Source organism: Ursus arctos, unplaced genomic scaffold (assembly GCF_023065955.2).
Source record: "Ursus arctos isolate Adak ecotype North America unplaced genomic scaffold, UrsArc2.0 scaffold_4, whole genome shotgun sequence".
Classification (NCBI taxonomy): Eukaryota; Metazoa; Chordata; class Mammalia; order Carnivora; family Ursidae; genus Ursus; species Ursus arctos.
In genome coordinates this window covers 79,524,730-79,538,198 of record NW_026623056.1, presented here as the reverse complement: position 1 = coordinate 79,538,198, position 13,469 = coordinate 79,524,730, and the positions used below count along the sequence as shown (strand labels likewise).

At 37.3% G+C, this 13,469-nt stretch overlaps 1 protein-coding gene across 5 annotated transcripts in view; it reads right to left on the bottom strand.

Annotated features, from left to right (window-relative positions):
- Positions 1-10,246, bottom strand: part of N6AMT1 (N-6 adenine-specific DNA methyltransferase 1) — a 40,179-nt gene extending 29,933 nt beyond the window's left edge. For 2 of the 5 annotated variants that reach the window (XM_057306504.1, XM_026517014.4), the window contains exons 1-4: positions 10,086-10,246; positions 8,026-8,112; positions 7,206-7,296; positions 2,283-2,366 (exon numbers count right to left, since the gene is read on the bottom strand). In XM_057306504.1, coding sequence (XP_057162487.1) covers positions 2,283-2,366; positions 7,206-7,296; positions 8,026-8,112; positions 10,086-10,219 — 396 coding nt within the window. In that variant the 5' untranslated portion in view covers positions 10,220-10,246. Of the gene's footprint in view, positions 1-2,282; positions 2,367-7,205; positions 7,297-8,025; positions 8,113-9,980 lie in introns of all 5 variants that reach the window. The other 3 variants (XM_057306503.1, XM_057306502.1, XM_048214901.2) reach the window with 2 other exon arrangements.
- Between the last annotated feature and the right edge of the window lie 3,223 nt (positions 10,247-13,469).

The following is a 13,469-nucleotide window of genomic DNA, read 5'->3' as shown; positions in this document are numbered from 1 at the left end:
TGCCCCTTCTTGTATCTCACTTAAATTATTCCCATATCTATCATAAACTTCTCAGTACAATTTTCCACAAAGTAAATTATGTTGGGAAATTTATCAGTTCCTCTGTTTTCTGTCAAGACGTTCCTCCTACAGACTTCCCTTTCCTGGCATTCCTAGAATTACTTCTTTTTCTTTTTCTGGGGCTCCTGCCTTCCTCTTCCTTGGTTTACCCCCTTATTTGGGTGGAGCCCGTTCTGTGGATGTTTCATCAGATAAAGTGGTCTGTGGACACAGTGCATGGTGATAAGCCTGTCTCTCATTATTCTCTTCCACAATGGACTAGGACCCCTCTGTGCTAGACCCTGTTTATATGTCTCCCCAGGCATACTCAGCCAGGTTTATCTGCTTACATTAGAAATGCCCCTACGGAAGGGTCTCCTGGCACCAAGCACATTCTTATAGACCAGAGAGGGAGGCTTTCCATCTTCACAGGGAGGGGTCCTGTTTGGTGGTCTGCTGTTTGCCTGCTACCTGAGCCTTGCTGTGCCTGCTTGTGATCTTTCACAGCTCACAGGCACAAGCCAGAAGTACCTACCCTCATGTTTCTAGATAGACTGGTAAGTATAGCCACAATTTTTTATATGCACAAACTCCCATTATTATTTTTATATTATGTCTCCTGGAAGTAACCTCTAAATCTCTTATCTTTTGCCTTCATGATTTCCTTCTTTTTATCTTCATGCTCTGTGCACTGAAATCTTTTGTTTGGTTTCCAGAACACTGATACAGGTCTTGACAGAGACCAGAGTCTCTTTTAATTCATTTCCTAATATTTTATTTTGTAAAACATGTTTTTAAGCTCAGGGAAGTCTTCACTGTCCTGCGCTTTGATTCTGCCCTCCAGCTAACTGCTCAACTCACAGGAATTATCACACTAGCTCTCGCTGCTGGGACTGGGGACTGTGAAAGAGCTCGAGGTCCTGCCTACTCTCAATCATCTCCCTGTCCCAGAAGCTGTAAGGCTCAGGAGAAGCAAGTACATAGCTTAGTAGTTAGTGGGGATGTGGGAGAAAGGAAGCCCATTTGTGTCCCCATGTTCCCAGAATCTCTTCTTCATTCTAGTCTTGCCAGAAGTTTGTACACCTGATAGACCATGATTTACTTAACTGCATCCCCTCTGTTCATATTGTCATCATAAATAAACATGCAATAAACATATTGTTGTGAATGTCAACTTTTATTCTACTGTTGAATGATTTTCTTTCTTTTTTTTAAAAAGATTTATTTATGTTTTTGTCAGAGAGAGAGAAAGAACGAGAGAGCACACAAGCAGCAGGCAGAGGGAGAAGCAGGCTCCCCACTGAGCAAGGAGCCTGACGTGGGACTTGATCCCAGGGTCCTGGGATCATGACTCGAGCCACAGGCAGAGGCTCAACTGAGACTGAGCCACCCAGGCATCCCCTGAATGATTTTCTTAAATTATATCTCAAGGACTGAAATTATTGGACTGAAACATTTTTATCACTCTTGATATATATTCACATAGTCCTTTCCTAAAGAGTTGTATTAAGTTGCATTGTCCTCAACCTCTGTTCACCTTGTCACAACGACTTTCGTTCTCATAGGAGTTCCTATGTCAGAGGGGCAGCAGGTTCTTAGCCGCTTAGCTGCCCTTAGTAGCAACAGCAGCTACACAGACTTTTCCCATGTTGGTAGAGGAGAACGTAATGTTATCAGCCTGGCCAGAGAACGATTCATTGATGAATAAAACAGGATCATGAATAATTCAAGGAAAGCTAGCCTTAGTTCATTATTAAACTTTGTCTGCCTTGACTATTCTCTCTTTACATTGGGATATGACTTATCTCTTCATTATTGAGATTTTCCAAATCATATATTTCAAGATGTTTCTTTTCCCTACCTGAAATAACAATCACCCACCCATACCTGTGAGAGGAGGCAATTGTTGACTTTCAGAAAGAATTCCTACAATGAATTTAAGGATGATTAAAAATAGTTTTGCAAATTTGCCATTCATGATAAAGGACACACACATACACAAATTTAAACATATGGCCTGATTTCAATGGGAATTTTAAGGATGAATATCAGTCACCGTATTTCCATTAGTTTGAGATTCCTTTCCTATGCCTACCAACATACTTTATTATTGACAATTATGAGTCATATCAGAGCAGTTTGTGTTAATCAGCAGCTGACTAATATCATATCATGAAGTTCGTTTGATTTTACAAAGAAAATAGCTGAAAATATTAATAATTAAATTTTGTTACATGTCTTACCTCTTCAGGTGGAGTCACTACATAGGGGGGATTAAACACCAGAAGATCAACTTTCTCCTTCAATCTTGGTAGTAAGCCTTTGACCTAAAAGTTTCAATAGTCAGAATTTTAAGCTGGACTCAGAATTAAAATAAATAAATAAATCTTTAAAAATACCTTCTTCCCATGTTTTTAGAAAACAATGTGTTAGCAAAAACTGTAGACAGAGATAGAGATAAATATTTTTACATTTTCATTCAGATACAGTTTATATGCATTTCCCTAAAAACAGGAAATTAAACTATTAATCAGAATGAACATAAAGTTTTCAAAAAGCCTGTATTTTTTGACAGCTCAGATGTTTACACTCCAGGTTCACTTTTAGAAGATTAAATAAGGAAGCAAGCTCTCCTGTGTTCTATACAGATATACACAGGCTCTAAAGCTATTGCTCTAACTTAAACATTAATTTTCTGTAACCAAGAGAAATGTTTTATGAGATGACAAAAAACATCAGAAGATTTATATATAAATATAAATATATATATAATATATATATAAATATATGCACAAATACGTGTATATATATGTGCTTTCTACTTTAATTACTCATAAATGTAGTGGCTGGAACAATTAGCTATCAAAGAAAGGACTGAAAAAAGTGGAAGAGACACTGAAAAGCTCAGTTGTTTGGCATTTTGTACATCTTTCAACCACTGGGTCCAATTTTCTGTGGAACCATGACAAAAATGTCTTTTTAAACCAAGTGCTTTTCGGGCACAATGCCATTTAAAGTATTCCTTTGATCCCTCTGATGACTGAATTACATGCCTCCTCACAAGACCGCTTCTGGTCATGCCACCCTGCACTGTCACAGGCATAGTAAAGTAAAAACACCGTATCTGGATGGTTTCTCATCCCTAAAGCCATTTCCTTCAATTACCACCTTGTATAGACTCTTGCCCATGAAATCTGAGTCTGTTTCTTTTCTTTCTTTCTTTTTAGATTTAAATGGACCTTTTTTGGTTAAATAAATTTGCTCTAAAGGGATATCAGTATTACCTTCTGGAAACAGAAATGACTACAAGGATAAATGTGATATAAATTAAAAAAAATTATGGTTATAGTTACTGCTGCCAGTCTGAGAGTGACCCAAGCCATCTGTCTCTTTGTTAAAGAGACATTTGCAGAGGCACCTGGGTGGCTCAGTTGGTTCAGTGTCTGCCTTCAGCTCAGGTCATGATCTCAGGGTCCTGGGATCAAGCCCCACATCGGGCTCCCTGCTCAGCGGGGGGCCTGCTTGTCCCTCTCCCTCTCCTGACCTGCTCATGCTCTCTCACAGTCCCTCTGTCTCTCAAACAAATAATAAATAAATACAATCTTTAAGAGAAAAAAAAAAAAAAAGAGTGACATTTGCAAGTGTTTAAAAAGTGTTAAAACTGAGACCTTCTCCCAGATGTAATCAAAATGGCTGAAGGAGAATTAGAGAGGAAAGAGCTTTTACATTATGTGATTCAAATTTAATACTCGGTGATACCACCTCCGTACTGGGCACATCACTGGGCTACTTATGCATGGCGTGAAACACTTTACAAAGTGTTTACAACTTCCATTTATCCAGGTTTCTAAAAGCAATTCTATGTTTGTCATCTTAATAAGCCTGTTAACTATATAGTTCAAAGAGAACACATAAATAGTATCTTTGAGGAGATGTTACAGAGGTAACTTTTCTTTCTCTATTCATTTAAAGAGTGAAAAGTAACATTTTTGAGGGAAGTGACTCAGGTGTACCCTTGTCTGAAAGTAGGAAGATGACTAGTGCATCTGCTGTTCCTTCCAGTAGTGATATTGCAGTGAGGAAATACATTTGAAATAATCAAAAACTTTATTTTCTTTTTCTTTTTTTTAAAGAAACTCTTTTTTTTTTTTTTTAAGATTTTATTTATTTATTCAACAGAGATAGAGACAGCCAGCGAGAGAGGGAACACAAGCAGGGGGAGTGGGAGAGGAAGAAGCAGGCTCCCAGCGGAGGAGCCTGATGTGGGGCTCGATCCCATAACGCCGGGATCACGCCCTGAGCAAAAGGCAGATGCTCAACCGCCATGCCACCCAGGCGCCCCCAAAAGCTTTATTTTCAATTACATAAAGCAATTAAGTTTCTCACATTGTGAAAAAAAAGTCCAGAAGGTAATTTTCCAGAAATGTTGAGTAAGGAAACTAGAAAACAATTTGCTTTGTAATTGTTTATAATGGCTTTGAGGTACTATATACTAATAATCATTGCAGTACTGGATTTTAAAAAAAGGAAAAAATTAATATTAAAACATGGTAAATGATACAGTTTAAAAAGAAAAATGGATTTTAATTAGAAAGTCATTGTAGACTGGATATAAGGTCTAATCACACACATCTCTCACCCATCCATATTCAGCTTTTGGATGGTCTCAGAGCATTAGAACAGATCCGAGAACTGGGAAGCAAGCAAAAAAGGCCTCTGATAAGAAGTTTTAAATCGATATAGCAAAATGTACTTTATGCATATGAGAGGCTCTTATTCAGAGGCCCTGAACTCTTAGTTTAAATACAAGTTTAACTAAATCACTTGTTTGGTATTCTAGCACAGAGCATATGGAAAGAGAGAGCGGAAATACCACCAACAGGTAACGGTAATAAATAAGACAACGTAAAGCAAGTGAAAAGAGAGACAAAGAGGAGAGGAAATAAAAATCACTGCAGGCTCTAGCTACTCAGTGTAAAGGCAGAAAGCCCTGAATAAGCCTCATTATCACAGCTAGCACAGAAAAGTAACTAATGTTCATATGAATGACCCTGAATCGATCAAAGGTAAAGTTATGTTTACTTGGTTTTAGGAATGTAAGAAAAAGCATATGACATAACTGAAAAAGTCTTTTTTTTTTTTTTTTTTTAAGATTTTATTTATTTATTTGACAGAGATAGAGACAGCCAGCGAGAGAGGGAACACAACCAGGGGGAGTGGGAGAGGAAGAAGCAGGCTCATAGCGGAGGAGCCTGATGTGGGCTCAATCCCATAACGCCGGGATCATGCCCTGAGCCAAAGGCAGACGCTTAACCGCTGTGCCACCCAGGCGCCCCCTGAAAAAGTCTTTTTTCTAAAACTAAAAAAGAAGCAAAATGAAAGTGCTCCTTTGTAAACAGGTAAGCTCAGTTATGGTTTTGTATCATGGCTGCGGTAATCTATGCCCAGCGTCCTGAATACAAACACTTTTGTAAGTGGATCATAATACCTATGGTAATGCCTACTTCTTCCTTCTTTCTTTGTCAGCACTCAGCGTCACAGTCACCTTGAACCACTGAAAGAGCTGACTCTGGCACGAACTACCATGAGCCACGTCCTGAAACAGCTGTGAGACCTCTAGATTTACAGTCCCAAGGTCTGGGCTTAAATTCTGTATTTATCACTTTCTTAGTTATGTGACTTTAAAAAAATGAACCTCACCTCAGTTTCTACCTCTGTTAAAAAAAAAAAGATACTCTGAATTTCTTATATCTCTAAAATTTTATTATTATACCAAAAACATATATTTAACACTAATCACGGACACATTAAAGAAACAAATTAAAATTTTAAAGGGCAAAACCACCACGGTGATCCCACGTAAATCACCTGAGTACTTTCTTGATAATCTAGTTTTTAATAGCAATAACAAGTTCTACTAATAGGTAAGAATTTCTTACACATTTGGCTTAATTCCTTCTAAGCTGAAAAATCATTTGTGAGTTTAAAAAAGCAGAAAAGCTAAGCACTCTTACCATTTAAGAATAACAGAGGTCAAGAAGCACAGAAAGCATTTTTATTTCTTATCCCTACCTAGTACATGCTGTTATGATTTTTTGCTTACAAAAAAGCACTCCTAACAACAAAAATCCAAAATTATCCAAGTCTTACTAATTAAAATATTAAAGGAAAACTGTGACTGGAAAATGTATGTGTAACTTAAAATAAAATGATGATTCTGTAATTGTGATGTGCTGTTTTTACCTGCCCAGGCCTCATTCCCCTCTTTCTTCTGATTTTATCTCCTTGATCTCTATTGGTTAAGCTCTACCTTCTCTCATTCTCAATCCATGTGGCTTGGGTAGGGCTTATCCCAATGCAGCTGCTGGGGTGTGACTATGACTCAGGCCTAAACCAGTCATCTCTATATTTCAATCCCCTTTGGCCATAGTGAGAGATTGAGAGATGGCATATGATCCAAGATGATCTAAGCAATATGCATTTTGGGGCTAGTCAGACTACCTGAATAGAAAGAGTTTCTTTCCATGGAGGGGTGACGGAGGTGTTTGCTGAGAAATAAGATACCGACATGCAAGTATCTTCTTACCATGAAGGGAAAGACTATCTAGAAATAGAGCCAATAAAGAGAGAAGTTCAGAGCTTAAGAAAAAGATGCCTGTCATATCATTTGAGTTCCTGGAGCCAGCTGTGCCTGAAGCCACACACTCTCTTTACTTAAGCCAGTCTGAACTGGATTCTTTGTCACTTCTGACCAAAAGATGACTGATCCTTCCAAGACAGTAGAAATTTCCTTTGAATTTTGGACAAGGTGAATTACATCAGTCAAGAATTTACTTTGTAAATTATACTATTTAGTGGACTAAAAATTAATTAACCACTCAAGTTTCTTTGACCTAATCATCTTAACCTTGTTTTTTTTTTTTTTTTAAAAGAGTTTTTATTTATTTGACAGAGATAGAGATAGCCAGCGAGAGAGGGAACACAAGCAGGGGGAGTGGGAGGAAGAAGCAGGCTTCCAGCGGAGGAGCCTGATGTGGGGCTTGATCCCAGAACGCTGGTACCACGCCCTGAGCCAAAGGCAGACGCTTAACGACTGAGCCACCCAGGCGCCCTTCTTAACCTTATTTGAAAAGGAAACTATTATTGGACAAGGATGAACAGCTCACCAAGTCTGTGATTACTGGCTGAATGTGGACTTTGTTACAGTGTGCTGTCTCCAGAGTGCAAGCTGCTGCCTCAGGGTTGATGTCAGTGCACCTAGAAACAGAAAAGAAAGAAAACTGTATCTGACGACCATGAGGCAAATCTATTACTGAAAAATTAGAAAATGTTCCACTACTTTTACACAAAGCAGATTTAGAAAAAAATTAAAATGCTTTAATAATGGTGAAGAAAAAAGAGCAAAGATTTGTTATATTAATGGAAAAGACTGTTATATTGATATAATGTGCAAGAGTAGAAAAACACACATACGTGCATACACATCTGAGGGAATTTATTAAATTATGAATCCAATGAATACTGTGCCACCACAAAAACTTAAAAGGAATTTTTGAAAAATCATGTTACAATATTAAATGAAAAACATAGGAAATGGGAAAAAAAGAAACACACTTGGACCATGTGTGGTAGAACCGGAAGTGATTTTTATTTTCTTCTTTAAACTTTCCATATTCTCAAATTTTCTTAAAAAATTTAAGTAACTTTTAATTTTTCCTGGTAATCAGGCTATTTACCCCCAAAATTTCAAATTTAGAAATACCCTAAAATAATTTTGTTGCTTCTATAATTATGCAGTATGATGGAACAGTTTTGCACATGCAATTATAATTTTTAGGGAAGAATAATTTACAATCTAAGTCCTCACTACACTTAAGTAGACCCTTTCAGATATATATTATTTATTTACAAAAATGATTTCATTCAAGCAGTCATAACCCTAGTGAATTTCTTAGTGGAAGATGTGGATGAATTTGATATACTTACATGTACAAAGCTTGAGGACCTATCATGGAGGCTAGGAATGCAGATACCACTCCAGACCCTGACCCTACTTCAAGGCATATTTCCACCCTAAAAAAAACAAAATAAATATGGTTTGGTAGGATAAAAATAGACACCACAGAAAAGGACTCTCAATCTACTTCTATTGTGTATTTCTTTGCATCACTTGTCCCCAAATATGAAAATATAAAAGAAATTTATAAACACACTCATTTCTGACAACCACTTCGTGCTTTTAATACCGTTTAACTCAAAATTGTTTGGGGTGTGTAATTTAAGTCCATAAAATAGATGGCTTTCAATTAATTTCTATAAAACATTACATAAAAACTATGGAATAAGGTTGAGGATTGAAAATACCAATATGAAAAGCGGCAATGCTTCTCACAAGGAGCTCCTAGTTTAGTACTTCCCCACAATGATAGGGTTAGTATTATTACATTCTTTATTTATGAAAGATGCTTTCTCTGTCATTTAAAAGTATGTAACATTCACAAATCCATTAGCATATCCTAGGGAAAAAAATTCCCCCTTTCTTTTAATAGATTTAGAGCAGCAAAGAAATTCCTTATTTGTACAGCTGTACACTGAACTGGGAAAAGATCAGAGTATCTGATCTTAGAATGTTAGTAGTAACTTTAAAATGCTTTTGAATAAATTCTTTCTTATACTGTACTTTATCCTTCAATTAAATTTATTTCTCTGCCTATAATCTACATATGCATCAAAAGCACCAATTATCTCCATCACAGAACTAGGTTTGATGGGTTTTAGGAAGTCTCTCTGGCAACTAACTCCTCAAACAACTATCCAAAAACAAACTCTAGCACCTTCTAATTTTTGCAATCAGTCCACATTATCTGACAAAACTTTATTATTCTGTGGGAAGTCTGCTGAATCTTACCAGGAGGCTTTTATTTGAAAATAACTATCCTGCTTTTCATAAACAGAATTCCAAGACCAGAAATAAACCAACTTTATAACAAAATCAGCTCCTTTCGCAGCATACTTTGCAATGCAATTTGTGCTTTGTAAATCTTTCTGGGACATCTTGAGACTAAAAGACAAATTATAAAAATCAGTACTGTACCATTCTATATTCCAGTAAATCCCAAAGTTCCATCGTTTACAACGAAAAGCTAGTTTAATAAGAGTTGGGGCTTTTTATATATGGAAAAATCTGACAAGGTTTAAGAGAGATAAACACAATATAGAAATATAGATCTATGAAGCCTGACAGCTGTTTCATCTTGAGAAAACCAATTTCGATCTCGATCTTCAAATAAATCTAATTACTCAAATTCCTTTCATTAAAAAATTACAATGTAGGTATTCTTTTAATGTCATTTAAAATTTATGGGGGCACTTCAACAAGTCAATTTTATTATTTATAAAGTGCTACGGAAAATTCCATAGGCTGCTAGTTATGTAGCTATTTAAAATTATAAGTCAAATGAAAAATTACGTTCTGCAGTCGCACTAGCCACAATTAAAGGATTCGGTAGCCACACGTGGCTAACTGGCTATTGGTACAGGGCAGAGTATGCTGTTCAGTGGGTTTAAAAATACTTCACGCCAGGATCTCACAACCTCATTTCATTTTTGTGCCCTTCAGTTGCTAAAGGGTGCTTTTGTGTACTGAGTAAATTAAATACGACGCAGCTTTTAATACTTACTAAAAATTTAATACTAATTAGCAATATTTTCGGAATATTTGGTTTTTGAACTTGTTATAATATCGCTGCTCTCAGGGGCTTGTGTTCTTGAGACTAATAGCTGAAAGGAAAAGACACACACTGGCGTGGCAAGGAGCTATGTAGCTCCTGCGACCAAAACAACACGAAAGTAGATAGATCCCTGGCCCGCTCATTACAGGTATCTACAGGAAAATCGTCTGTAACGGCGTGCTGGTGTCAATGTTCGCCAACGATGCTGACCCTCTTGGGGCAGACAGCATCCCTCCTTTCCTTGGCTCTCCCTTCGCCGCCGCCTCTCCAGGACGCCCGAGCCCTCTCCCGCGGAGACCCTCGCCCTCCTCGCACCCCGTCAGCTCGGCCGCTGCCGCCTCGAGCGCGTCCAGCAGCAGGAACGTATCCTCCGCGGGCTCATACACATTGCTGAAGGCCCCGCGGCCCACGTGCCCATGCAGCGGTGTGCGGAAGCTTGGAGCCGCCATCTTCCGCCTCTCCGCCCCACGCGCATGCGCCAAAATTGCGCGTGCGCAGGCCCGGCAGTCGGGGACAGGGTAGAGGGGCGGGGCGCCGGAGGCGGAGAGACGAATCTGGGCTTGTTATTTTAAGAGTTTGTCAGTAAATGCTCTTGGAATTTCTAAGTCTACAACAGTTATATAATCTGCAACTGCCGACATTTGCTTTCTTATTTCGAATATTTAAATTTATTTCATTTTGTAGATTAGCACTTGGTGCAGGGCATCCTCGATTGTTTTTGACTAAGGGGAGTGGTTTTTTTCTTTATTCTACATTTAAAAGTTTTCTATTTCTTGTTTGCAGAAAATTGAAAAAATATATAACGGTTACTAAATTTTACTTTTTTTTTTTACATCAACTGGGCTTTTAGCTTTGAGCCTTAAGATTAAGATTTTTTTCTCATTTAATATTTTACTGTACTATATTATAAAAATTGCTTTCCCGATGTTAAATCATGAAGGGACTCTTTATAAGCCTCACTCAAGCAAGATGATTTTTCTATTAATACCCTGCTGAATTTGGAATGCTAATAATCTAGCTCTGTTTTGATTATGCTATCACAGGATGAGTTAGGACATTGTTTCCGGAACATTTGGTAGAACTCACCCATAAAATTGGATGGATTTAGTGCTTTTTTTTTAGTGGACAGTTCTCTGCTGTTTTGGGGCATTTTCTATAGGTTATTAGACTATTCAGGCATTTGCATTCTTTTTGAGTCAATTTTTGAAATTTCCCAATGAAACATTTTTACAGCTAGTTTTAAAAATTTGAGTAATAAAAATACAGAAAAGTACTTAGATTCCATTTTTTAAAACCCTGAGTACCAACCACCCAGAATTGACAATTAATAGTCCTTTCTCATATTTCCTTAAGAGTTTTAATTTTATTTTAAAAATACATATACTATATATTATTATTTAATATGTAACTTAAATATAACAAATATTATTATTTATTGATTCTATTATTATTTAGTGATTTTATGTGACTATGGAGACTCACAAACCAAAAATCTGCAGGGCTAATTTCCCATCCTTAAAAGAATTTTTACATATAAGAACTAACATATTGCAGATGAAGTGGATGTTCTTTCCGTATTCACCTTCAGTTCCATTTTGGAAACCTTTCTCCAACTTGCCTTCTCTCATGAATTTAGCGTGTATCCCTCCAATCAATGTTTTTATGCTTTTACATTCAGATGTTCATGAGCAGCATATGGTTAGTATGTTTTCAAATTTGTTTCACTGGTAATAGGTTGGACAAACTGTTCTTTCCATTTCTTTTTCACTGAAAATTTTCACTCTGTGTTTTCATATATATAAAGTTAGTTTATCCCTTTTCATTGTCAGATAGTATTATATGAAAATATAAAATATCCTATCTGGAATGGATAAGTATCTATTGGTAAACATTTAATCCTCTCTGGATTTTCACTATTATAAACAACATTGTAATTAACTTCCTCCAACATGGTTTTTTCTGCTCCTGTACAAGTTTCCTGGGATTCAAGCCAGAATGGATTAGCAGTGTTGTCTACACATTCTCAATTTTACTCAACATTTTCAAATTTCCAAATTTCTTTCCAAACTAATTGTACTTAGTTGGTGGCAGATTTAATATTTGATTTAATATTATTAGACTTATTTTTAAAATTTATTTTAAATTGAATTGGCCTGATTGTGATTGAGTTTAGGCATGTGTTCATATGTTCTTCATTTGAATTTCTTCCTTTGTGAACTGTCTGTTCATTATTGCTTATTTTTTACTCTTTAATTTCATTTTTATTTTCATCAAAGTTGATACATGCATAATTTAATGGGCCAAGTAGTGCTACATGATTTATTATGAAAAACAGTCCAGTCTAGTAGTACACCAATATCCAATTTCTCATGTCTCATTCTCCAGAGATGACCATTTTCAACTTTTAGCTGTTTCTTTGGCATTTGTCCATGTCTCAATGTACCCAACTTATTAACGATATTACTTCATTTCTCAATTTTCCCATGATCTGTTGAGTTCCCATGATAGAGGGTAAAGTTCACACGACAGAAGGCAAGAATTTGATTCTCTGCTGCCAATAAACCAAAATAATTACCAGGCCCCCTCTCCCTATCTTCCCAATATGGTTATATTGTAATTTATTTGTTTATTTTTTCATTATTCTGTCTATAGAAATGCTACCTGGAACGGATTTCTGTATTATACCCGTATTTTTTTTCCTTGCACAACTCTTTGCTTTTCCTTGAAGTTAATAATCATATGGTATATTACTTTCCCAAGTCTGCCATAATAAATTACCACAAACTGGATGGTTTAAAACAACAGAAATGTATTCTCTCAGTTCTGGAGGACAGAAGTCTGAAATCATGGTGGTGGAAGGGCCATGCTGCCTATGAAGGCTCTAGGGGAGAATCCTTCCTTGCCTCTTCTAGCCTCTGGTGGTTGGCAGCAATCCCTGGCCTTCTTTGGCTTGCAGTGGCAGCGTAACTCCCATTTCTGTCCTGGTCTTCATGTGGACTTCTTTCCCATGTGTCTTTTCTTCCTCCAAACCTCCTTCCTTAAAAGGACACCAGTCACGGGGTTTCGGGCTCACCCTAATCCAGTGTGACCTCATTTTAACTTGATTACATTTGCAGAGACACTATTTGCAAATAACACACACACACACACACACACACACACACACACACACACACACACAAATGGGGTGGGGTGGGGGAGAGTTAAGGATTTCAGCATATCTTTATGGGGAATGTGATTGAACCCACAACACCTAGTAATAACTGCTTTTCCATTTGCATAGTTTTCTATATACCACAGTTCAGCCTCAAAGTCTTTTGTAATTGTTTACCCCCTGCCTGCTCTCTACCTCATCCCAATACATTTAAAGACATTGAGCATTCTGGTTATTTCTGTCTATTTAGGCACCAGTGTATGTCTCTGGGATTCATTTCTGGCTTCTGTTTCTTCAGCTTTATCCTCAGGCTAGCCCTCGCTCTGGCACCAGGATGCCTGTGTCTTACAGCCTCACACCATAAATTCAGCAGCAGAGTCTTTTTCCATTGCTTGCACTAAACCCCTATCATTCACTCCTTCTTATTGGCCCGAAATGCTCATGCTTGAATTGCTCCTGTGGCCAGGTAGAGGAAGTGATTTCCTTGCACCTGTCTGGGGGCCTGGAGGGACGCCTCATCAGCCCAAGAGCCAGATGGCCAGAAT